The sequence below is a fragment of the Orcinus orca genome, chromosome 8, assembly GCF_937001465.1.
Source record: "Orcinus orca chromosome 8, mOrcOrc1.1, whole genome shotgun sequence".
Lineage (NCBI taxonomy): Eukaryota > Metazoa > Chordata > Mammalia > Artiodactyla > Delphinidae > Orcinus > Orcinus orca.
Window position 1 is genome coordinate 22791 of NC_064566.1, and position 24769 is coordinate 47559.

Sequence of the window (24769 nt, forward strand, 5' to 3'; positions counted from 1 at the left end):
TTGGCCATGAAGAAGACAGGGCAGGCCCTAACTGCAGCAGGTGGAGGCAAGGACTGGGGGTGCTTGGCTATTTGTCCCCCAAAGACCCAGGATGTGGGCTCTGACTTGATGGGTCCACGTCCACCTGGGCTCACCTGGGGGGTCGTTGCAGGGATAGTGCGTCCTTGGGTGATTTCCAACTCTCCCCACATCCGCCTCTCTCCCTGGGCCCCCCTGGGCCCATTAATAGTCTTTAAATAGTGTCTCTCATCCATGAGGCCTGCGTGGGAGATTTTAATATTGTGCGGGAGTCCAGTGACCAGCGCCCATGTGTCCTGTGTGTCTTGGGAGGGGAGGGAGCCTCACTCTCACATTCCTGCCCCAGTGCACCTGGGGTCGGGGGCAGCAGACCCAGGCTCTGTTCCGGCAGAAGCTCCCTTACTGTGAACAGGTCTTCCCCCACTCCCATTATCCTCACTGGAGACTCAGGAGGCCACAGCATCGGGACACCTCCAGCACCAGGACCCCACCCTAGGGAATCTCTCAAGAGCAGGGACCAGGCCTGGAGGCGGAGGGGAGGAGGGAGCCGGCCGCTTCAGGATCCCCGGGGCTAGGAAGCCTCCTACGCAGGAGGGCCTTGGATTCAGCTTAACTACCACCCAGGGTCTCCCACCCCTCCCCTGGTAGGGGGGCCCTTCCAGGGCCCCAAGATCCTCCCCACCGACTTCTGCCCCCAACTGCAGGGCTGGGGACCCAGACACCCCCTCCCCGGCTTCTTTGTCCTTGGAGGCTCCCAGAATTCCCTGAAGCTGTTATACTCAGGGTTTATTATGGTGAAGGATGCAAGTTAAAATCAGAGAGGACAGGGGGGATGAGCAGGGTCCAGCTTCCTCGGCTGTGACAGCCCAGGGAAGCCCACCTGAGTCCTGAAGTGCAGGGTTTATTGGGGTCTGCCACGTCAATGTGGGGACCGCCATGTGCCTGACCTTGGCCTCCAGCCCCCGGGGGGAATCGGGAAGCCCCACCGTGTATCACGCTGTCAGCACAGACCAGCCTGGAGCGAGGCCCACGGAGCACGGACACTCCCGTCAGACTCAAGGTGACCTCTGGAGCCAGGACAGAGGCCCGGCCTCTCTGTGGGCAGGTGAACCCACACCGCACAGGCCCTGGTGCAGTGCCTGTTCTGTGGGGTCAGCTGGGTGCACGCAGGTCAGCCAGTGTCTGTGTCTCTCAGCCTGTAACCACAGACCACACTGCCCTGCTCTGCTCACAAGAGCGAGGCCAATGGAGGGACAACAGGGGTGGGAACAAAGCCGGGTCATGGTCAGGCTGGGTGAGAAAGGGTCCAAGGAGCGAGAACCCGGCTGCCCTTGCCTGGTGAGCCGAGAGCTGACGTCCACCCTGTGGGCAGCCCCTCTCTCCACGTCCCGAGGTAAGGCTGCCTTTCCTGCACCCTGGGGCAGGGTCATGCCTGTGTATACAGCAGGACACACAGCAGTGCACGCAGCAGGCCTGACGCCTGCCCTTGCCATGTACTTGGGGGCTTGCTGAGGGTGGAACATCCTGACAGGACACGGGCCGACCCCAGGGAGGATGTAGGGGTGAAGCGTTTGGGAGCCTCTGGAGGGGATCCTCACCTGTCTGCACAGGTGGACTGAGGACACAGACCAAGGGTGGGCAGGCGGGGAGCCCAGGAAGGGTCCTGGGTCATCCCTGAGGATGGAGGAGGGGTGTGGAGCTGGGGGTGACGACGGTGGGGACGAGGGGCTGATCGCCGGACAGTGTGGAGAGGGACCATCCAAGGCAGCGGGGAAGGTGAAGACTGTGCCGGATGGAAGGACGGAGAGACCAGCAGGCGGCGCTGTAGGGCAGGATCAGGGCTGCTCCCTGCAGGGCGGCGCCCAAGCCCCACAGGGCTGGAAACCACCCAGTGTCCAGCAGGCGGCGCTGTAGGCGCGGGATCAGGGCTGCTCCCTGCAGGGCGGCGCCTAGCCCCGCGCCGCTGGAAGCCACTGGTGTCCAGGCCAGACCCCCGCCAGGAAGAGAAAGGAAACCCTGTCTACACTGCTGAAAACACCAGTGCGGGACGTTTGCCCTCCTCTTCAGCTGGCGGGGAAACAGGCAAATTGAAGTGGAGGTGGGAAATGTGGGTGCTTGGAGCCTGGAGAGGAGGGTTCCTGAGGGGGTGAGGCCACAGGGTGCAGGAGAGGGACAGGGGGTGGGCAGGGGGACGGGCAGTGAGTGTCCAGCACTGGAGCACGTGCATCCTCGCTTGGGCCGGCCCCCCTCCCCCAAAGGCTGGGTCTATTAACACAGGGACCCTGGAAGGGGGTTTGCTGTGTGGCTGGTTCACTGAAGCTGGGTGTTCGTGGGCACATGGGGCAGTCTTAAGCCCCTGTGAAGACATTGTTCTCTCCAGGGAAATGAGGTGGACACTCAGTCCCTGGTCTGTGGATGGTCTAGTCCTCTGGGTGTCTTGTCTCTTCTTGGGGGTCACTGGGGCTTTACCCTCACTCCATGGGGTACAGGAGGGGAGGGATGCACACGCCCTGGGCTCACTGTGCCTGGGCTCCTGGGGAGGACCTCTCTGGCCCACATGTTCACAGGCCTCAGTCACCCCTGCTCGACACCCCCCCTCCAGAGACTCGGTAAGAGGACCTGCCCTGTGAAACAGGGCGCCTGGGTCGGGGGGCTTGTGGGTCCCTTCTCAGATGGCCACACTCAGGTCTCGGGGTGGGGTGGGGTGGCCTGTGGCCACTCGCCGAGGTCACCACGCCACTGCAGCTCCTTTCTGCGGCCTGAGGTGCCCCATGGATGGCTGGGTGAGGGGGGAAGGTCGCCGTGACAGGGGTGTGTGGATCAGGAGTCCTGGGCCCTGAGTCCCTCCCCGAGGAGGAGTGGGGGTCATGCCCAGAGCGGGGGCAGCCGGTGATGGTCCTGGGTGTCAGCAAGCACAGCGCCATGCCCCGCAGGCCAGGTGTGGGATTCCTGTGGCCCCCGCACATAACAGCAGACAGGGGGCGGGGTTGGGACAGGGGACACTTCCTCTCAGGCCTGGAGCCCGAGGTCAAAGTGCTGGGGGCCCGCTCCTCCGCGGGTTCTGAGGTCAGTCAGTCCCAGGCCACTCCCAGCCCCGTCTCCATCTCTGCCGTCACATCGCCTTCTCCCCTGTGTGTCTGTGTCCAAATTCCCCCCATGAGGACCCCCCGCACACAGGTCAACCTGGGCAGCTCTGTGGTGGCCCATCTGCACACAAAGTCCCAATCTGAGGTCCCAGGGAGTCCATCTTCCCGGGGGAAGATGTGGGCGGCGGGGGGGCCTCCAAGGCCGGAATCCAGGAGCCTCACAGAGGAAGAGGTATCCTGACTCAGGGAGGACAGATGGACAGGCAGAGGCGGGAGGGAGGCCAAGTGGGCGGTCACCCCTGTCCTCTGGGGGATGAGGAGTCTCTAGAGGGCCGGGCTGGAGCTGGCGGGCAGGATGCAGAGGTCAGAGGCAGGCGGCCTGGTCTGGGATGTGTGGGGTCACATAGGGCAACCATAACCCAGTCCCAGCCCTAATGCTAACCCTTCAAACCACCAACACCAAGCCAAATCTAATCAAGTCACACAAATACGTCATAAAAAAGAAAAGTACAGCAGTACACCTCACAAATATGAGCGCAAGGATCCTCCACAAAATCAGAGCAACACGAAACCAACAGAACATTAAACGGATGATGCCATAAGCAAGTATCTCCACACAGGAAATGTCAGGGTGGTCAACACATTAAACCTAAGCAATGGGGCTTCCCTGGTGGCGCAGTGGTTGGGAGTCCGCCTGCCGATGCAGGGGACACGGGTTCGTGCCCCGGTCTGGGAGGATCCCACGTGCCGCGGAGCGGCTGGGCCCGTGAGCTATGGCCGCTGGGCCTGCGCGTCCGGAGCCTGTGCTCCACAACGGGAGAGGCCACAACAGTGAGAGGCCTGCATGCTGCAAAAAAAAAAAAAAAAACTAAGCAATGTATTGAACAACTATAAAGATGTGAAGTAAAAACACATGATCGTATCAATTACTGCAGAAAAAGCTATAATCAAAATCCAGCGCTATTTCATGATACAAACACTCAAGAAAGTAGGAATAAAAGGAATTTTGTTCAATATGAAAAAGAGTAGCATACAAAGCCACAGCAAACATCATGCTCAATGTTAAAAACTGCAAGATTTACTCCTAAAATCAGGAACAAGGCCAGGAAGCTGGCCTCCACCACCGATAATAGTGTACTGGAAGTTCTACCCAGAGTTTTGAGGGAAGAAACCAAAGGCATCCATATGTGAATGGAAAAATTAAAACTGTGTCTATTCACAGAGCATAGGTCACATCATCTTACATATAAAACTACCTATAATCGGCAAAGAAATTATTTGAGCTAATTAAGCAAAGTTATAGAACAAAATATCAATTCATGAAAATCTGTCTTATATGTATACGCTAGCAAAAAATAATCTGAAAAAGAATTTATGAAAACAATTCCATTTTTAATAATGTCAACATCAATATTTAGGAGTATATTTAATCAAGGTACAAGACTTGTTTTATGTATGTAAATTTGTACGTTTGAAATTACTGTAAAGTAAATTACTTTTCAAAATATCATGTATGTCAATAGCACGCCAGAAAAGCAGAGAAAACATCAAACTTCCAGATAGAAGCCAAGCTTTACCCAGATCCAGTTCACCCAAAGTCCATGTGTCATTTAGAGGCACTGGGGGAAGGTTATATTAGGAGCCACTGTCCTCCGTGTTGTGGACGACCTGGATACGGTAGAAACAGTGGGATTTTGGAATTCCAATTTTCCACTTCATTCCACAAAAAAACTATTAGAACTAATAAATGAATTCAGTAAAGTTGCAAAATCAATACACAGAAATCAGTTGCATTTCTAAACACTAATAATGAACCATCAGAAAGAGAAAGAAGGCAACCCTATTTACACCTGCATCAAAAAGAACAAAATACCTGGGAATAAAGTTAACCAAGGATGTGAAAGACCTGCACACTGAAAACTTTAAGACATTGATGGAGAAATTGAAAAACACACCAATAAATGGAAAGACATCCTGTTCTCAGGGGACGGAAAAATTAATATTGTTAAAATACCCATTCTACCCAAAGCAATGGACACAGTGAATGCAGTCCCTCCCAAAATTCCATGGTATTTTCCCCCAAAATAGAGCAACTCCTCCTAGTATCTGTGTGGAACCACAAAGGACCCCAAATAGCCAAAGCAACCCTGAGAAAAGAGAACAGGCTGGAGGCATCTCCCTCCCTGACTTCACACTATGTTATGAAGCTACAGTCACCAAACCAGCGTGGAATTGGCACAAAAACAGGCACACGGACCAGAGCAACAGAATAGAGAGCCCAGAAATAAACTCACAGGTATGTGGTCAGTTAACTCACAAGAAAGGAGCCAAGAACATGCGCCGGGGAAAGGACAGTCCCCTCAATAAACGGTGCTGGGAAAACCGGACGCCACACGCCAAAGAACAACTCTGCGCTCTGTCTACACCACATACACAAACTGGCTAAAACCCACAATTTTCCACATCAGCTCCTTCCCCTCCTGGGTCCTCTGAAGATGGAGCCCCTCCGCGGTCAGCCACGCACAGGAACCTTCTCCCCACCTTCCCTCACCTCTTCTCCAGCTGCACTGCTTCCTGGCAGGTCCTGAGGGGACCCGGCTCCTGTCAGTGTCGATGTGACCCCACACTATCCCAGAGCTGAAGCCCTGGATGGCCCTGATGAGACCCAGATCCCATCAGCTGTGTACAAACCCAACTCTGAGTGTGGAACACGGGTCAGCAACGTGGGCTACACGCCCCCATGGGCCATCAGGGAAGTGCAGATCATGCACGCTCACAGTTCAGCGAGACCCCACTCCCAGTGGGCAGATTGGCTACACACACTAGCCTTTGGAAATTCAAACTGAAATGCAGTCAAATACCCTGCCGTTGAAAGGATGGAGTTACAATTTACAGCCACTGTTCTCCAGATCCCAAGGAGTACTGAGACCATGCAGGGTTGCAATGAAATGCTATTTTCTTTTATTCATGGGAGCATAGCTGAAGATTTCCCAGTTTTGCAAAATATACCTTAGGGGACTACAAGATGGAACAGAGCTCTGATCACCCATACTTAGTTATTCACTGTCAGTTTGTGAAATATCAAGCAAACAGCAAACCAATGCAGAACAGTCTCTCATGGTCGCAGTTCCCTAGGCCCAGAAAAGGAGATTCCCAATCAATGGCCCGTCAGTCAGAGACGAAACCAAAGGACCAAGCTTGAATCCAAAGGGGAGAAACCCAACCAATGCCCCATCAGACATGGGTCCAAACGACCAAGCCTTGGTCCCAACCAGTGCTCTGCAGTAAGCCGAGCCAAAGCAATAGGGAAGAACACCCTGGTGTCCTCACACGTGAGCTCCATTCCCAGAGACGTCTCAACCGCCCAATGCAAGTCCTGATACACACATACACACAGACAACAAATACAACCACACAGACAAGAGATCCGATGAGGCGCGGTCCAAAACTTCCATTCCCACTCCCAGATGGAGGCCTCCAAACAGATTGGCCCGGCTCCTAGAAGACAAACGGGCCCAGAATGGTTCACAACAAGCCCAGGGTGGCTCACTGCTCGCAATGGAATGAACCCAGATGGAACGGGTAGAATTCCCAGGCTGTGCAGGGTGGAGTGAATCAGCCCCAAATGACACGGAGTGTGGACTGGAGAGCTCAGGACATTCCTCATCTCCAGACAGCCTTGGGCCGGGATGGTCAGTGTCTGTCAGGGAGAGTCCCTTCGAGTTCCCTGGAGCAAAATGAGCTCTGGCAGCTGCTGGGGACTCAGGGAAGGGGATGCCCCAGCTGGGGTCCACCCACCATGGATACAGACTCCTGGCTGGCTCGACAGAATTGTTGTCAAACCCAAGTTCATGTGCCCAACACACAGTGAGGACAAACAAACTGAAACGTCAGAGTTTGGAGCAGAGAAAGGTTTATTGCAAAAGCCAAGCAAGAGAACAGGTGGCTCGTGCTCAAAAAACTGGAACTCCCTGATGGTTTGGGGGGAAGAGTTTTTAAAGGCAAAATTTGGGGTGAGGGCTGCAGTGTGTGATTTTCTTCTGATTGGCTGGTGGTGAGGTAACAGGGTGGTGCTCCAGGATTCTTGTGCTCAGCCAGAATTTACCATCCTCCGCTGGTTGGGGGCCTTAGTTCCTGCAGAAGAACTCAGAGACATATTGTTATGTACATCTCTCGAGGAGGAACCAGGACCCTGCCTTATGCTGCTCTATTATTAGCTGACTGCTCCTCCTTTATTTCTGTATTCCCTCCCCTCCCTAATTAGTAACTGTTTGAATCTGTCCTTTGGAACTCTGGGAATGTCCAGGAGGCTGAAGCCTTTTTCCTACAAACAAGAAACGGGGGACATGGAAAGGCTTTTGTAGCCAGGAGGGCCCCTCCTGCTTGGTTTCAATATTTTTCATCGTAACTTGATGAATACAGTTATTGATAAAGATATATGTAATTTGAATACAATGATGATGATGTAAAAAAAGACTTTTTTTTAAGCTTTATTACGAACAAAAATGTTAGCTCTAAACCATATAAGGTCTAGACCATTTTCCGATATGATAGTTACCCAGGGGAGGAGTCCTGCTAAGAGAATTTGACTACCGAATGAACTCTCAGTGTTTCTACAAGAAAAGCAGCCGTGTTCAGTCCTGCCTCATTAACAAGTGAATCAGACAGTCTGACATACTAACTTGTCTGATATCTTCAGTATTTAATAACCTTAGTGTTTCTGTCCCAGAACGGAATGCCACATAGTTTCATGAGGGCACCTAAGGTCATAGGGCACAAGTAAATGTTCAAGAACTAGAAGAACAGAGCCTTTGCAGGTTGCGGTGATGAGTTCCATAATTTAACAAATGTGATCTTGGTATTTGCACGTCTCTGAAAATTATGAACCAAACACGTTATGAATTGATAGAACCCAGTGGGTTTTTTCTTTTTTAAGAACATTTTGACTGTAATTTTCCATCAGAACAAGATCCATGACTAGAATGTTAATGAATGCAGAATCTATTTGTCCCTCCCCGTTAGCCAAATGCAACCTGAAGACAGAAGGCTGGGAGCCTCCTGGGGCTCAGGGTGAGATAAAGCCGAGGGGAGCGTGGTCTGAGGACCACGGGGAAGCCTGCAGCACTAGTGCTAGGGGGTGGCTTTTGTTGTGCTGTGTTCTGCTTCCAGATGGGTGACGTTACAGCAGGAGTAGATGCTGGTGATGTTACCGAGTCCAAGCTCGCTCCGCTCACCGCACGACAAGCCAGTAAATCGGAGACGAGGCGCGGAGGCAAGGAGCACGACATCATTCGGAAAGCCTGCAGACGGAGAAGATGGCGGACTCGGTGCCCCCAACCATCTTATGAGGGATCTGGGTGCCACTTTCTTTTATAGGATCAGAGAGGGAGGGGCGGTGAGGAAGTAAAGTCAAAAGGACTATCAGTCTTGCAAAACGGGTGAGGGGATGTGTTACTTTCTTCTTTCTTGCGGCCATTCACAGGTAGGCAGGGTCAGATTGTCTCCCTGTGAGCTGAACAGAGGCACTTTAACATTCAGGCAGAGGGTTCCCTGAGGCAGGCCATTATGTATGATTATAGTAACAAAAGCAACGAAAAGCAAAGGTTAACGTCAAAGAAACAGATCCAACGTGGAAACAGAATTGGCTCTTCCCTGTTACACTGAGAATGATGCAGTAGAGATAAAAACATGATACTGCAGAAAGAGATGACAAAGCCTTCATGTGGGGAGAAGTAACAGAGGAGGGTTGCCATTGGTATGCGTGAAGACAGGTCCTCTCTTGCAACAGGAAGAAACACAAACCTGGAAATGAAGGCAGGTTGATAGATTTGGTGATAAGACTATGTGTAGTTTTTTTCTGACCTATTCAGTTTCTGAGGCCCAGAGGGTAAGACAGGAGGGGCAGTGTGACAATAGCCATCTCAAAGTATGAGAGGACACCCATCCTGGGAATCTAGAAGTCGTGGGCAGCACTAAGACCCCACCCAAGGCGAGGTCTTGACATGAGGTCAGCACACCCTGCTGAGTGGGCAAGTGGAGAGGAAGAGGTGGAGTTATCCAGTGTCGGGGGAGAGGGTGGGACAGGAAGGGGGTTTGACCGTGAGCAAGGGAATGTTCTTAACCACGGTGCGGTAGATCCAGGCCAGGTGGACTGGATGTGGGTAGGACTGTGACGGTTGGCCAGAGCAGTTCCTGAGTAACTGCTGCGCACCAGAGGCAGCGAGCTGAGGGAAAGGACATGGCCAGAGGCAGGGGCACCTGAAAAAGAAATTGAGCAGGGAGTGCAGTTATTGGTATTGCAAAGACCAGGGGATAACCTTGACAGTGACTGACTGAAGCGGGTGGAGGGCAACACCACAGGAGGGGAGGAGGCCAGGGGAACGAAGGTCAAGGTGTGGGGTGGGCTAGGTATGTGCATAGCAGAGTCACCAAGAATGGTACCTGGAGGAGTGAGCAGAGCAAGACAGAACTGAGGCTCAAATCCTCAGCAACCATGAGAGATTGTTGGGGATTCCGTAACTGACGGCGCCTGTGAAGGGCTGCAGGAGCAACGTTCAATAGCATGTGATTCCAGGGGCCCGGCGTTTGGGGAAAAAGAAAAAGCGCAATCCAAACGTAGTAAAGGGGGGCACCCAGCCCACCTCCAGGTGGGGCAGCCGTTTTGTTGCGGGAGGGGGCGGCAGATCACTCTCAGAGACTGAGACTGTCTTTGCCAATAGTTTATTCAACACAGGTTCACGGCGGGAGTTACAATAACTGCTCAAGCCAGTAGCATACAGGATAATGTCTCTTTACAATAAGGCAATAAAGACATAACATAATCCAAACAAGCGACAGGTTAATTACACTGTTGTCCCACACAAGGGGAGATGACAGGAATAAAGTCCACATTTAGTCGAGGTGTACCTTTTCTGTGAGATTCTCGAGAGAGTCGGCTTAACCAGCCAGGAGCCGGCATCCAGTGCCCTGTTGCTAGGGAGTGACCCTGACACAGCTCACTTCATTCTTAAATCAAAACAACTTTTCTTCCAAAAAAAACTGTTTTTGGCCTTGGTCATAAAACAACTGGTGGATTAAAACAACTTCACTCAAGTCATAAAAAAGTGCATTTGAAATCATATCAAACCAACACACAGCACTCTGGAGACTGGGAGAAAAGTGCAGAGGAAGGGGAATAAATGCTGGGCGGACGGTCTCCACTGGGGCCGGAGGGATTCAGAAGGGCAGATATCCAGGCCCTGCCCCCGGAACCCTGCTTCCATGGGTCTGGACTATGTCACAGCCCAGGGACAGCGCCTTTAAACATCTCTCCAGGTGGCCCAGCAAGCAGCCAGAGGACCACTAAGTTAAAGAAGATGATGTGGGTCCATCAAAGCATAATCAGAGCAAGGCCTGTCCCACTGACCAGAACCCCCTGGGCCTTTGGGGACGGGGAGGGGCTCAAATTTGCCGAAAGCAGTCTCACTCATGAAGCCACATTGCTTTGTTACAGATGACCTCATTACACGTTATTTCTCCTACATTCTTGGAATTGTGAGCAGAAGTAGGTTATATCGCCCATGGATTTCCTTTCATGTTAGCAAAGGGGACTACAGACTATTTGTTATAAACAGACACTCAAGTGGATGAGAGGCTCTGAGTACTCAGAGGACACAGGACAAGGGTCTGTGGTCTGTGACAGACTCAGGGACAGCTGGGGGCAAGTGAGGGGCAGGGTGACAAGCAGAGGCAGGGTAACCAATCCGGACAAGGTTGATCTGGAGGTGTCAGTACTGAATGAGGAGCCCCTGGGGGCCAGGTAGGGCCTGAAACCCTGGATCCTCACAGGAGCCCTGTGGAGAGTGGGCCTGTCCTGCAGGATGCCATTGGCCACCAGGTGGCAGCATGGGACAGGAGAAGAGGGCCCACGGCATAAAGGCCAGACTGCAGCACTACTCTAGGGGCCGTCTAGTCATGGGCCCAGGTGTTGCAGCCCCCTTTCTCCATCATAGCACTGGACTGTCTCCCCCAGATCCTAGACTTCCTCAGGCTGGATGACCACAGAAGGAAGCTGAGTCAGACTGCAGCCCCTCCTCACTTCCTGCAAGTGACTGTAATCCCACCAGATCCCAGAGACGGCCCAGCTCCTCGCCCCTCAGTCACTCTCAGGCCCACCCTCCATCCCCTGGAGGCTGCTGCCCACTTTGGGCCTCCTGTGGCCCTGGGCCCATCTCCTACCGCCCAGATCTGCAGACCCCAGGAAGTCCCCCACCCCTGCCCCAGTGGAGACCTCCAGGCTGTCTCAGGTATCAGAGCCCAGCGCTGGCCCACAAAGCATGCTGAGTGGAGGGGGGATTCCTACCCCAAAAGAAAGGCCTGGGCCTAGCCCAAGAGCCTGCCACTCTCAGCCGCAAGCCAAGCGAGGCCAGAGGCCCTCAGCGTCCCCAGACACACCACCCTTCCTTGCTGACCAGGCTCCCGTCGCCCCCTTACCTCTGTGCACTCACCCCAAACGTTTGCCAAGCACCCCTCACAGAGCACCCCAGGCCCCTTGCTGCTCGGCAACCACTGCTGGGCAGGGGGAGAGGACACACCCTCGGCTGCCCCACCGCTGCTCGCACTGGCTGCGTCCTGACGGGCAGGTCGGACCCGCCCCCGGGACAGGTGCCTGTGAGGCGTAAAGCTGGCCCAGGCGGCTCCTGAGGAGCCTGCGCGTCCGCCATGAAGGGGGGCGGCGCCCTCCTTGCTCGGTACCCGTGCTGAGTCTGTGCGCTGACAGGTGCTTCCAGCACATTCGGGGGGCTGGTGTCGGGGGAAATGGGCGGGAATGTGGGAAGCTAGAAATCCAGGCACTGGGCCCCGCAGTGATTGGTGCCCACCTTCCCAGGCACCCCAACCCACCTCCATCACAGAACACAGATGTGGACAATGACCCTGTTGCCCTTGGCGACCCCAGTCCCCAGGCAACCCTACCCCAACCCCAGCCCAGCTCAACCTCTCTCCCAGCCCCTGTGTCACCACCAAGCCCAATGTCACCAACCCAGCCCAGCCCAGGCTGACCCTGACCCCGATCCAAGCTCCAGGTCAGCCAACCTCACACGGAGGGGAAATTCCACTGAGTCAGAGGCTTGGCTTTCCCTCCTCAGTGACGCTAGGGAACCCAGAGCGGAAAGAGGCCGCTGAGGTTAGGGTGACGGGAGGGGTCTGCGGGCAGGTGGAGCTGAGGGATGTTTTGGAGGAAGATCTGGGGCAGGTGAGGGGGACATTGATGGGGAAGGTCTGGAGACCGCTGAGGTTAGAGGTGGGAGGTCTGGGGGTGGAGCTGGAAGGAGTCCTGACCTGGCCTCATCTCATCCCAACACAGGACTGGCCACGGGGGAGGACAACAATGAGTTTTTCATCGACTTCCTGCAAATGCTGCTGGTGGGATCTGCAGAGGAGCTCTGTGAGGGGCCCCTGGGCAAGTACGACATCAGTACAGATGCCAAGGCAGCGGTAACCAAGCTCAAGTCCTGCACAGATGGCCTGCAGCCCATGCACAAGGCGGAGCTGGTCAAGCTGCTGGTACCGTGGCCAGGGGGGCACCCCACTCCCTAAAGGCCTGCAGCCCTAGCAGGACCCACAGTCCTACTCCTCAGGCCCTCCACCAAATGCCATAGCCCCTCATCACCCACCCAGTGCAGCAACCCCGTACCCCAGCACCCCACAGACACCCTGACCTGCCTCAGCCAGCAGGGGTGGACATCCCAGACCTCATTGCCTGCAGAGCAGCCCTCAGCCTCCCCCTACATGCACATACATGCATACGCACACGCTCACACCTGACACACACACAAATGCAAACACACATGAGCACACCCCGCTTCCCCAGCTGCTGGAAGGGGACCGGCTGCCATGTCCAGAGCCCACCGTCCCCCCAGAGGCTGGCCTGGGCCTGTTTGCCTGATGGAGCCGTGGCTCTCTAGTTACTCATCACCGGGCACGGGAACCCCAGGCCTCTTGGCCCACACGTGTCTGCCTCCCGGGTGCAAGTGCTGGGCAGTCAGGACGATGCCTAGTGGACCCCAGACGTGGCTCCAAGCAGCCGTAGGACCAGCCGCACAGGCAACCATGACGACGACACCCCTTCCACTTCCCTGTGCAGGAATGTATCCTCAAGCCACCCAATCAACAAAGCCTCCTGCAGCTCAGCCTCCGGCTCCTGTCTCTCCCCACCCTCAGGCACACAACTACAGGCTCACACATAGGATCATGTGAGCGGAGCACACACGTATAAGTAACCCCACACAGAGGGCAGACCCACCAACAGAAATCCAGGCAGACGCCCTTGTAGGCAGGTGGACAAAGCAAGACAGACAGATAGGCGAGACATGTAGATGCAGGGAGGCATCAGGACACAAGAAGGCCTGCGGAGGCAGAGGTCGGGGGCAGGGGCTCAGAGCGGGGAAGGGCAAAGAGCCCCAGAGAGAGGAAGTGGCCAGGGCTGAGGGAAGAGGCTGGGTGCTGGCGCTCTGCATCTGAAGGTTATCATTTTGAGACAATAAATGTGCACAATATACACATGACACGGGTCCAGGGGATTGAGAAGTCACCCAAGGAAAGAGACGGAGCCCCAGCCGGAGCCCCAAGAAGGACATGCTAACGAGGACACTCAGGGTCCGACGGGCGGGCACAGCCAGCGTGATGCAGGAGGGAGAGCAGGGTCAGGGAAAGGGCCCTCAGCAGAGCAGCAGCTTCCGATGCCAACTCCTGCCCCCACCCCAAACCAGGGCAGCCCTACTGCACCCTGGATCCCAGCATCCCCAACAGCCAGAGCCTTCTTGTGCCTCAGTTTCCCCAGCTCAGTCCTTCCCGGGGGCAGGACTGAGGAGGTTCAGCTCTGCCCCTGAGGACCTTACTCCTCAGCCACTCGGACTCTGGGTCCCATGGCCTCACCGTCCTAGTCCAGGACCTAGTTGTCCCCTTCCTGCCCTCTGCGCCTCTGGCCTGCACCCTGCAACAAGGAGCAAAGACCCGGGTCCCGAGCCAGGCATGGGCGGGGGGCGGGTTCCACGGGCTGAGGCCATTGTCTCCATCACACGGACAGTGATCTAGAACCCACCACCCCACAGAGCCACATTCTAGAGCTCAGGGGCCGGGCCCCTTCCCCAGTTCTCGAAGCCCCCAGGGGGAGAGGAGAGAGAGGGAGAGGCCTTCCTCGCCATGCTCCTTTTCTGGGACTCCCTGGCACCGAGGCCAGTGCGACGGGATTGCCTCTGAGAAGGCTCGGTCCATAGGTTGCTCTGAGCATTGCTCCTGGACTAAGGAGGTGAGGGCCCCTCCAGAGCAGACCCCTGCTCAGCCCACGGCACAGTCTCACCCCAGAAGTTCCCCACCTTTGCCCACTGCTCCTTGCCCAGTCACGTCCAGGGTCCTCTGAGCAGAAAGCACCTGCGCAGACCCCCTCAGAGCCACTGTGGGGTGGCCCGTGAGCGCTGAAAGAGACATGGGCTTGTCCACGAGGCTCTGAGGCTCCTCCCCTTGCGGGGGGACGGGTTGGTGCGGCAGAATCTCCCACTGCTCTGAAGTCTGGGCCTCAACTCAAGACCCCACTGAGGAGGCTGTGGCCTACAGTTCTGCCCCTCAGTGGGGGCAGAGGCAGTGATGGGGGTGGAGGGCCCAGGCCTCCTAGCACCTTGTCACCCTTCCATCCGTGGACAGAGCCAGGCATGGCGGAGGAGGTATGGGTGGGCACCTGGAGGCCCCATCGCCCCCGGGGACCCATCATGGCCCTCTACAGCAGCCCCGGACCCAAGTACCTGATTCCACCCACCACAGGTAAGCGCTTGGGAGCCTGGGAGGGGGCAGGAGCCAGGTCTGCGGGGAGCCCGGGGATGGCCAGGGCTCATCCCTGACTCCCAGCCCATCAACCCCTCTGGGGTCAATGGGGGGTCTGGGGGAGAAGGGCAGGGTCTGGCTCCAAGCTGCTCAGAGCCCCTGCCCCACAGGCTTTGTGAAGCACACGCCTGACAAGCTGCGTGCACCGGCCTACAGCTTCCATGGGGCCCCCATGCTCCTGGCAGAGAACTGCTCCCCGGGGCCCCGCTACAGCGTGAACCCCAAGATACTGAGGACTGGCAAGGACATCGGCCCCGCCTACTCCATCCTGGGGCGCTACTGCACTAAGACCACGCTGACCCCCGGCCCTGGTGACGGACTCTGGCCCAGCCCCAACCCCGCCCCGCCCAACCCTGCTGGTGGCCACTGCAGGCCTGGCAGGGCCAGGGTGTGAGGGGTACAGCCATCCTCACCCTCCTGACCCACCTTTCTCCTCATGAAGGGATACCATCAGGCCTGGAGGTGGAGCTGTGACACCACTGCAGCCTCTGAGACCCTAGTGCCCTACTCTGACCTGGGCCTTCCTTGGCCAAAGTCACCGCACCAGGCCCAAGTCAGACTCGCCCTCCTTCTCAAAGCAGCCCCTGCCTCCCCCCAGCCCCTGCAGCCAGCATTTCCATCGTGGACACCCGTGCACAATCCCGGTCGCCACTCACTGGGGCCCAGAGGCCCCAGGCCTGCGACGTCGCAGGTCTTCCTAGAACCGCCCGAGCAGGGCCGGGCACCTGTTTGCATCTGCTGGATGGTCCTCCCCGTCCCAGCACCCACACCATTCCTCCCCCCACCCTCAGGCCACTACTTTCCAGAGAAATCTACCAAGCATGTGTTCGACTCGGCGCCCAGCCACTCCATTTCTGCCCGAACCAAGACCTTCCGAGTGGACAGCACCCCAGGTCCGCCACAGCCCCGATGGCCCATGGCTGACCGGGTCGAGGATCCCGGGCAGGGCGGGTGAAGGGGTCTGGCCTGATGGGGGTGGAGACTCCGGGCACAGGATTCCGTCCAGCCTGAGACTCGGCACTTGTGCCCCCGACAGGCCCCGCTGCCTACATGCTGCCCGTGGTGATGGGGCCCCACACTGTCGGCAAGGCCTCCCAGCCCGCCTTCTCCATCAAGGGCCGCAGCAAGCTGGGCAGCTTCAGCGACGACCTGCACAAGGCAAGGGTCACCCGGCTCGGGCAGAGCACTGCTTACCCCTAGAGAGACGGCCCTCGGGCCCCTTCCCCCAGAACCTAGGACCCACCAGCCTGACCCCCATCCTCCCGAAGCCCCTCAGCTCCTTCATCCTCTTGGAGCCTGCCACACGTCTGTCCCCACCCCCACGGGGTTACATCCCAGAGGTGAGGAGGGGCAGACAGTGGAGGAGGACGAAGAGGCCGAGGCTCGGCATGGAGACCGATGGTGCTGAGGAGAGACGAACACCTCAACACCCAGTGTGTGGGTGCTGCCTGAGTGGGGTGCCGCCTGAGGGGCGAGGAGCAGTGTGAGACACGGTGGCATGCAGGAAGAAGCTGAGAAGAGGAGAAAAATAAGCTGTGACATATTTGGGGGAGGAGGGTTCTGGCTGCAGAAACAGCCAGTGCAAAGGCCCTGAGGTGCTTGTGTACCCGGGAGCTTGGGGAGCCTGGGGAGACTGGCAAGGTGGCATCACAGCACCGCTGACCTCACCAGCCCAAGGCCCTTGAGTCCACAACTAGGAAGAGTCCTCTCTCACACACACTCATGGAAGGGACAAGTCTGGGGCTGGCACAGACTGGGGTGTCATTGCCACGGCCAGGCTGAAGGGAAGGTGACATCCCACACAGAGAAGGGCCCCACAGCACTAGGGTACTGTCACATGGTGTGGCCATCGTTTGGAGACAGAAGAGTCCCCTGACACACAGTGACTTGGGGCCTGAAACCCAGTGTCTGATGCCAGCCCCTGCCCTCTGGGGTCACACGCCCTGGCAGGCCGAGCCTGTGTGAGCCTCTTTCACCTCCCAGACCCCAGGTCCCGCAGCCTACCGCCAGACCGATGTCCAGGTGACCAAGTTCAAGGCTCCACAGTACACCATGGCTGCCCGAGTGGAGCCCCCGGGGGACAAGACCCACAAGCCAGGACCAGGAGCCCACAGCCCTGAGAAGGTCTGGCAAGAGCACTGCCCGGAGGGGTGGGGTGGGGACGGGTCTGTAAGCCTACAAGGGTCACGGGGGCCAGGCACCATCAGAACACTGTGCGTTCCAGCACCAGCCTTCCCCAGCCGGCAGGCTCTGGGTCCCCAGTGTCCCCAAACACTGGTGACGGTGAGCGCTGCCGAGTGTCACCACACACCAGGCTCTGAGAGGGGCTTCCTGCTGGTCACCTTGGCCGGCGGTTTAGGGGGTACAGCAGCCCCAGCCCCAGTGAGGGCAGAGCCTGCAGGGTGGGGGCAGGGGTGCCGGCCCCTCACAGCCTCTCCTCTCCCAGGTGACAGTGACCAAGCCCCGCGCCCCGATCGTCACCTTTGGCATCAAGCATTCTGACTACATGACACCCCTGGTCGTGGACGTGGACTAGCCCTGGCCCCGCCCCACCCGTCACGCTAACTAAGCCTCTGCACATCATGTCCCCCCAACAACAGATTCCCTGAGCTGAGGGCTTTGGGCGGCTCCTCTACCAGCTGGGCTGCAGCCGGCCTGGCCCTGCAGGGCAGAGCATGCTTGCTCGGACAGTTGTGACCAGCTGTTTTTTCTATGCTTTCCCATTTGCTAAACTGTTTCCTGCTGTGCCCAGATATACAATAAATCACGGATTCCGTTAGCGATGGTTTGCCTTGAGGGAGGATTAACATTTTCCAGAAAGGGGCCCCCACAGGCGATCATGCCAGCCCATGTCAGGTCCCACCCTAGCTTCCAGGGCCTGGGGTCTGAGCAGAGAGGAGGGCTCAGGAGCATCAGACGCTGCTATGCCTGCCCTTCTGATTCTGCCTTGAGCGCTGCCCTCCACACCTTGCTGTATCCTCCAAAGACGGTCACACCTGCATTCGTCCCTTCCCGTGTGGTCCTCTCCCTGTGTGACTGCCTCTCCCCTGCTGAGATGGGGTCTGTGTCCCTCCCCTGGAATCTAGAGCCTGTGACCGTCCTGAATAAAGTGATGCTACGTGACTTCTGAAGCCAGGCCATGCAACATACAAAGAAAACAGCTTCTGCCTGGACGTCCCTCTTCTCTTTGCTCACTGTCACACCAGCCACCATGTTGTAAGGAAGCTCAACACATGGCAACACAGTGAACCCAGCTGGGCCCCCAGCTCACACCAGCAATGACCTATAGATGTGTGTGAGCCTTCAGCAAGTGGCAGTGCCAGTCTCTTGTCTCCAAACGGAGACCTTAACATCACAGAGACAACTATCTCCGCTCTGCCTGTCTCAAACTCCAGCAGTAACCATGAGACATAAAGTATTACTGCAACTTTAAGTGACTACATTTGAAGGTGATCTGTTAAACATCAAAGATAATACGGGAAGCATAAGATCTGTGCAGGGAAGGGGGTGTCTGAGCTGTGATGAAGAGGGGCATTTCCAGAGGATGCCCTGGAGTCCAAGGCCAGCCTTGAGGAATGAAGTCTAACCTTCACCCTAGCCCTGGGCAGGCAGCCCTGTCACCCCCGTGGGACTGTGGGCTGCAGCTGCACTAAGCATAGTACAGCTGCTTACCCTCACTCAGCTGTATCCGTGCCAGGCTACTTGTTCTAAACACCTCACCTGCATCCCTTTAATCCTGAAGAGGTAATGCTATCATCTGAGTCACAGAAACTTGCGCAAAGGAAGGTCCAGCAACAGGAAGTGGCAAGCTCACGTCTGCCCGCCTGAGGGGATGAGTGAGGAGGGGAGAAGGGACCCAGGAGAAGGAAAGCAGCAGAGTCCAGACCATTGGTGCCCACGGCCAGTTTATGGAGCAGAGTCAGTTCCAGACAAAGCTATCTGAAGCCCCCAAGGAAATGAAAACACCAAAGGCTTGGGGTTTACTCCATCACGAAGCTTTTTATTCCAAATTTTGATTGCTAAATGTGTTGTCCATGAATTACGGGATAGAACCTGGCAGTTCATCCTCACCTGGCACAGAGGGACGCTCCAAGTCCTTCTGTTTTATGGTCTCCGGGATCAACCTCGGCAAACCCCACTTACCCACAGGATTAGGTGCTCAGTGTACAGGGCTGAGCAGGGAAGGCCCCACAGGAAACCCTGCCGACACAGCGGCAGCAGGGGTGCCCTGCTCCCTTCAGGAATTCACCTAACACAATGAGAGTAGGAAGCAAGAAAGTAAACCAGAAAGAAACTAGAACCCAGACCCCCAAATAGGTGGAAGGGCTGCAAAGAGCCGTGGAGGTGGAGAGGTGGGGAGGCACAGACAGAGACCTGAGGAGAGAACACAGCAGCCGGTGTGCCACCCTGAAGGCAAACCCTAAATTCCTGGTCTGCCTTGGCAAGACAAGGGGGCACACCACATAAAAGCATCTGCGGGGGGAAGGCTGCCATGGCTGAGCCACGTTCTCAGGAAGCAAGGTTAGCAGGCCCAGACAAGGTGGGGGCCACGGAGCTCAGGTCTCGGTGTATCTGCAGGGCCTGTGGCAACCAGATGGAGACGCTGCACAGGCAGCAGCTGTTGAGCTTGGTGACCAGAGGACGAAGCCCCGCGACAAGGTTCAGCGTGAGATGAGAAGCAGGCGAAGCCAAAGCCGCAGCGCACAGGGCGCTGGGGGTCAAGGCAGGACCAGAGACCTGCGAAGGAACGTCCAGGAGGACAGGGTAACAGCCAAGCCCCAGAGACGCGGAGCCAAGCAAGGCAGCCTCACCGGGGGAGACACAAGCACACACTGGACGAGGCGGCGCACTCAGGCCGCAGGTACGGCGGAAGAGAGGGCACCGAGGCAAGCGTGCGAGGTGAAGCCAGCCTGCTGGGCGGAGGACGAGGGGAGGCGCAGCAGCGGCACCAGAGGCGCGGTGCCCGGGGCCAGACACCAGCAACGTGGGGCAGCAGCACGTGACCGCGCGTGGCACGAGCGTGCGGGGAGGCGGACGGTGAGCCAGTAGCCCTCAGGGAGTAAGGGGGGCTGACTAGGAAACCAGAAGGTCGAACAAGGGCAGGGAAGGACACAGCCGGTGACTCGTTTCTTATAAGCGTTTTTTGTGAAGACAAGGATACTGAGGTCTCAGTGGGGTAAGAAGCCACTAGTCTGGCTCGGCCTGTGGTTCAGTTCGAGGTTCGAGTGAGCAGGGGACTGACCGAGTGGGCGCTGAGGGCCCAGGGAGAGATGGGCAAACACCGCAGTGGAAGGGCCAGGCTTGGTGGAAACTGCCCGCTGACCCTCAGAAACTAACCTCTAGGTCCTATGAAGAGTCCTTACTTGGAAGCCTCCTGTCTATACCCACGAAAGTCCCTCCTCACACCCTGCCTGACTCTGAAATGCCAGATAGACTTGTTTCCAGAGATCTGGTCTCCTGGAAATAGATCTCTGGTGCTCTGGGTAGATCTTGAATCGTGAGAAAGTATCACTTTCTGCACCTGGATACATGGCCAGGAGATCACCAGAATGTGAGCCCCATGCTTTCAGCGAAGGCTGCAGTTCCCAACTCCATCCACAACCCCTGCCCTTCCCTGAGGGTCGGGCTTCAGCTGTGGGACTGGAAGGCAGGAAGAGGCCTCTCGGCAGGACCCTTGACTTCCACTGGTCCACGGATGCCCAGCAGCTCTGGGCAGGAGCAACTGCCATCTCTGGGTTGAGAACACTCGGCTGAAGGTGACAGCGATGATTTGAGGTTCACCGCCACACCCCCTTCCTATGTCAGCTCCAAGCATCTCAAATACCAGACGTGGCCTTATCCAGACAAGAACAGCGTAGAAGAGCCTGGAGATGTTCAGAAACTCGAGGGCCAGGGGAAGAGCTGCTGTTCACAGGTGACCGTGTCCAGGATTCCCAGCTGCTCTGCTTGGACCTGACTCTGCTGAGGCTTCTAGCACCCAAGGTGGCAGAGGAAGTGGGCCTTGGCTACCCCATGAAGATGGGCCCCTTGCACACATGGGACCAGCTAACACAAGCTCACTGGGTCAGAGCCTCCCAGCCACACAGGAACAAGATTCCTAAGCCACAATCATCGTTTCAAAGGAGTATTTTGTCGTTAAGTTCTCTGGCCCAGCACGCCAGGCAGAGGCGGACCATGCTTGCCCGAGGCACCCGCAGAAGCCAGCTCCCGCTGGCTCACGTCCTTGGCCTCGACAGGAGGTAGGAGAGGATGAAGAAGACCACGATCAGGCCCACGGCCATACCACACAGAAGCTTCCGGTTGTCTCGCCCAGACCGTGCCATTGTGGAAAAGCGCTTCACGCTCCCCGTGAGGAGGCCCGTCACACTCGTGAAATCTGTGTCCTGAGGAAGGAATCCCATCATCATCACACAGGGGCGGTGACCCCACAACACACACACATGTGGGGGCTGCACAGCAGGCGGTGGGGAGCAGAGGTGACCGTGACACTCGCAAAACACGGGCCTTACCATGCCGCCCAGGCTCTGGTTCTGGTCTTCCACGTCCCTATCAATGTCCAGGGCCAGCTGGTCAGAACACAGAAGAGGCAGGGTCAGACCAGGACAAACACAGTGGACAGCACCTGACCCCCAGCAAGACCAGCAAAGGTCAGGAGATCCAAATGCCACCTGGGCCGCACACAAGTGAGTGTGCCACAGACGGGACAAGGATGATGGAACTACCTGAAACCCTTCCAGGTTTTCACCCTCCCTCCGATACCCCCTCCAGGATGCTAGGTGGAGGCAAAAGGAGAGCACCACCACTGACCGATTTGAGCCTGGTGACCTTGGAGGCCAGGCTGTCAGCCATCCGCTTGTTCTCCCGGTCTAGAATCTCCTCCACAGCGCCGGGGCTCTGAGCTGCAAGTAAAGACAGAGGTTGAGGGCATGCATCCACCCACGAGCATCCCCTGCACCTCAGCCCTTTGTGGCCTCAGGGCTCTCACTCCAATCCCATCTGGCCCAGTCGGGTGTCCGGAGGTACTGGGCCCTCCTGAGTCTACTGAGCAGGTCCCGCCCTAACCCAGGATCCAACACGTGGACTCCACACACAAGACAGACTGTATAAACAAGTGTGCGTGAGCACACGTCCTGTGTACTCATCCAGGCTGGGATGCGTAGGCACCTCCAAAGGGCTCAGTCCAACCAGCACTTTCTGACATTCTGTGACAGAACCTGTACCATCCCTCCATGGATATCACCAGCGACGTACACAGAACCTGTTCTCAGAGAAAACCAGTGAACTCTGGTAAAGCCTTAGGAAAGCCTTAGTAACAATGGTTGAGACTGATCCCAAGAGCAGGGCCTAGGTCTGCTCACTTCTGCACCCCACACAGGGCCTTGTATGACACCCAGAGCATGGTGTTTGCTGAGACCTGGCCCACGACAGGGGCTGGGCTTGGTGATTTAAAATTACCATCCTATCGGGTGGGTGACAACTGCCTCCCCCAAAGTTCAGAGTGCATATCTGCCTTGGCCCAGAAACCTCAATGAGACTCATCTAATAGGAGCACAGCCCTAAGAACCACGAATGTGTACAGACCCCAAAATCAGAGGCGTTAGCGTTCTACCAACTCCTTGTATCCATTAATTCCTCAAAGGTCACAACAGCCCAGCGAAACAAGCAACAGCATTCCACTTGGCAAATGAGAAGAGGGGCTCCCAGGGGGCAAGTGGGGCACCCTGAGCCCGAGTCCGTACGCGGCCTGCTTGGGCCCTCTCATCACGCGCAGCCCCCACTCCGAGGGGGCTAGCCTCCGGGACCCGTCGACCAGGCGGCCCGGCCGAGGTCCCGGACAGAACCATCTCGCAGGGGTGGGGACTGCGGGCCTCCGGACCCAGCAGCTTCACGGAGCAGCTGGGCAGGAGCGCCCACAGGGCCCCAGGGACTCCTCCACCGTGCTGCTGGCTGCAGCCCGGCCACCCTGCCCCGTCGCCGCCCGCCCCGAGGGTCTCCCGGACGAGGCCACCCAGCGGGACGGGGGGCAGGCAAAGGCGGCTCCTGCGGGCAGCGGCGTCGGTGCCGGCGGGCCCCGCCGCCATCCGCCTCGGCTCTCCCGCACTCACCCCGAGCCCAGTCCGCCATCCCGTACAGCTCCGACCCGGGGATCCGTCACCGGCTCGGCCACAACCTCCTCTGACGTGGCACACTCGCGGGAAGGGGCTTCCGGTCCCGCCCCTTCCGCCTCAGGGCCTCCGACTTCCGGCCGAGGTCCAGGCCGCGGGGGTGCGGCAGTGGGAAGGGAAGGATCTGACGTTTCTTCCACAGCTTGGCTTGGGGCTGGGGCGAGCCCTTTGCTTTTGGGACCCCTGGGTGGTTAGTGTCTTTAATGTCAATTAGGGTGCCGACAAACACTCCCGCAGCCATTCCCGCCTAAGGCGGCTTCAGGTCCTAACTGTGAAGAGCTCACGGGCCCTTTCCCAGGCGAGAGAGGCTCCTCGCCGCGACCCCGCCCGGGTCCTGAGGCCCGACCCGGCCCGCCCGGCTGCGGTGCGGCTAAGAAGCGGACTCGGTGCGAAGGCCGGCTCCAGTTACTGCCGGCGGAACAAAGTGGAGATCAGTGCCTAGAAAGTGCCTTGAACCAGCGAGCAGTGCAGAAGTCGCAGGGGTGAAGCACTCCGAAGAAAAGAAACCAGGAAGAGGAGTGGGAGAGTAAGGGGAGTGGGGACGGTAGAAGTCAGTGCTTCTTGACTTTGCACCCGGGCACTGACAAGGGGCCTGACACAAAGTAGATACTCAACAAAGCCTTCTTGCCCAGTGGATGGACTATAAGTTACCACCCAACGTAATGGAGCATTTGCTGTGTGTCATTTAGTCCGCCTGACAATCCACTGAAATGGGAACTTTTATCATCTCTGCTTTTCAAGTAGTAAACTGAGTCCAGGCCAGACCAACAGGTGTGCCTGCTTAAACAGCAAGGAAGTCACCGCACATGACCAGGCTTTGCCTTCATCCTGACCTCCCCTCCCCACTCTCCCCTTTATCTCAGCCACAACAATGACGTTTCTATCTCCCACCACGGCCATTCCCACCTTTGTACTGGTCACTCCTTCTACCTTCCATGACCTTCTTTCAGATCCTTTCCTGGTTCACTTCTTACCAACCGGTCTCAGCAAAAATGGCACTTCTTCAGGTCTCCCTGCAGTCCATCAAGCCCCTTTTCTTATTCGATCACAACACTATGCCTAAAGTCGTCTCGTTTGCCCGTTTTTCTTGGTCTTCACCTCTGGCACATAAGCTGCACGAAGGCAGGGACCTTTGGGTCCTGTTCACCCGCATACCGGCTCCTCGCATGCAGTAGGCACTCAAACGCCTGGTTAGAAACCAAGTGGTCCCGGGGTTGCAAAATCCTTTCCACCTCGGCTTTCTCCTGGACATCTCATTCGTTCTGTGCATCAAGAGGAGTGTTGGTGTTCGTGTGATGGAAGGGTGGGGGGCTGAGGTCCTCTCCTACAGGGAATTCCGGCCCAAGAAGCGAGGCTCGCCGCTCGGTTCAGGGGCGATTCGGGCCCAGAGGTCGGACGATCACCGAGTCGGATCTTGAAGCCCAAGTTCACTTGGCGGCAAAGCCTTCGGGTCCTAGAGGGGGGCTGTTCCAGGGCTCGCCACTTTAAGGCGCGCGCAGCCCAGACTACGCCGCGCACACCCTGTCCCGGCCTTCCCCGCGCGCCTCCCAGGCCCCGCCCCGCGGCGCCGCGCACGCCTCGTCCCGACCTCCCCCGCGCGCCTCCCAGGCCCCGCCCCGCGGCTCCGCGCACACCCTGTCCCGG

The 24769-nt window shown here is 57.2% G+C and overlaps 3 protein-coding genes across 7 annotated transcripts; 2 read left to right on the top strand and 1 right to left on the bottom strand.

Moving 5' to 3' along the window:
* Positions 1 to 1299: 1299 nt before the first annotated feature.
* On the top strand, positions 1300 to 12855 carry SCGB1C1 (secretoglobin family 1C member 1). Its single transcript, XM_049713409.1, has 5 exons — positions 1300 to 1411; positions 2621 to 2627; positions 11329 to 11389; positions 12040 to 12166; positions 12448 to 12855. The coding sequence occupies exons 1-5, from the start codon at positions 1300 to 1302 to the stop codon at positions 12678 to 12680; spliced, it is 540 nt and encodes a 179-aa protein (XP_049569366.1). The 3' UTR covers positions 12681 to 12855.
* Positions 12511 to 17860, top strand: ODF3 (outer dense fiber of sperm tails 3). 4 transcript variants are annotated; one of them, XM_004278116.3, is made up of 7 exons: positions 12511 to 12647; positions 14784 to 14900; positions 15071 to 15271; positions 15752 to 15853; positions 15997 to 16118; positions 16944 to 17084; positions 17407 to 17860. In XM_004278116.3, the coding sequence occupies exons 2-7, from the start codon at positions 14792 to 14794 to the stop codon at positions 17494 to 17496; spliced, it is 765 nt and encodes a 254-aa protein (XP_004278164.1). In that variant the 5' UTR covers positions 12511 to 12647; positions 14784 to 14791; the 3' UTR covers positions 17497 to 17860. The 4 variants fall into 4 exon arrangements, with proteins under 4 accessions (XP_004278164.1, XP_049570394.1, XP_049570395.1 ...); XM_049714437.1 differs by having other exon boundaries at positions 16944 to 17860; XM_049714438.1 differs by lacking the exon at positions 12511 to 12647 and adding an exon at positions 14037 to 14391 and having other exon boundaries at positions 16944 to 17860.
* A 1079-nt stretch (positions 17861 to 18939) lies between these two features.
* On the bottom strand, positions 18940 to 24647 carry BET1L (Bet1 golgi vesicular membrane trafficking protein like). 2 transcript variants are annotated; one of them, XM_049714440.1, is made up of 4 exons: positions 24032 to 24647; positions 21768 to 21859; positions 21470 to 21526; positions 18940 to 21343 (listed from the first exon to the last, which is right to left on the bottom strand). In XM_049714440.1, the coding sequence occupies exons 1-4, from the start codon at positions 24060 to 24062 to the stop codon at positions 21176 to 21178; spliced, it is 348 nt and encodes a 115-aa protein (XP_049570397.1). In that variant the 5' UTR covers positions 24063 to 24647; the 3' UTR covers positions 18940 to 21175. The 2 variants fall into 2 exon arrangements, with proteins under 2 accessions (XP_049570397.1, XP_004278163.1); XM_004278115.4 differs by having other exon boundaries at positions 23066 to 24647.
* Between the last annotated feature and the right edge of the window lie 122 nt (positions 24648 to 24769).

What these genes read in the sequence shown, in the direction of transcription:
- SCGB1C1 (XM_049713409.1), top strand. Translation starts at nt 1,300, where the DNA reads ATGGTCAGGCTGGGTGAGAAAGGGTCCAAGGAGCGAGAACCCGGCTGC. An exon ending in AGACCTCCAGGCTGTCTCAG is followed by an intron (nt 11,390 to 12,039) that starts GTATCAGAGCCC and finishes TGGCGACCCCAG; the next exon opens with TCCCCAGGCAACCCTACCCC. An exon ending in GACCCCGATCCAAGCTCCAG is followed by an intron (nt 12,167 to 12,447) that starts GTCAGCCAACCT and finishes ATCCCAACACAG; the next exon opens with GACTGGCCACGGGGGAGGAC.
- ODF3 (XM_049714437.1), top strand. Translation starts at nt 14,792, where the DNA reads ATGGCGGAGGAGGTATGGGTGGGCACCTGGAGGCCCCATCGCCCCCGG. An exon ending in CCTGATTCCACCCACCACAG is followed by an intron (nt 14,901 to 15,070) that starts GTAAGCGCTTGG and finishes CCTGCCCCACAG; the next exon opens with GCTTTGTGAAGCACACGCCT. An exon ending in TCAGCGACGACCTGCACAAG is followed by an intron (nt 16,119 to 16,943) that starts GCAAGGGTCACC and finishes TTCACCTCCCAG; the next exon opens with ACCCCAGGTCCCGCAGCCTA.
- BET1L (XM_049714440.1), bottom strand. Translation starts at nt 24,062, where the DNA reads ATGGAAGGTAGAAGGAGTGACCAGTACAAAG. An exon ending in AGGTCACCAGGCTCAAATCG is followed by an intron (nt 21,527 to 21,767) that starts GTCAGTGGTGGT and finishes TGTTCTGACCAG; the next exon opens with CTGGCCCTGGACATTGATAG. An exon ending in ACCAGAGCCTGGGCGGCATG is followed by an intron (nt 21,344 to 21,469) that starts GTAAGGCCCGTG and finishes TTCCTTCCTCAG; the next exon opens with GACACAGATTTCACGAGTGT.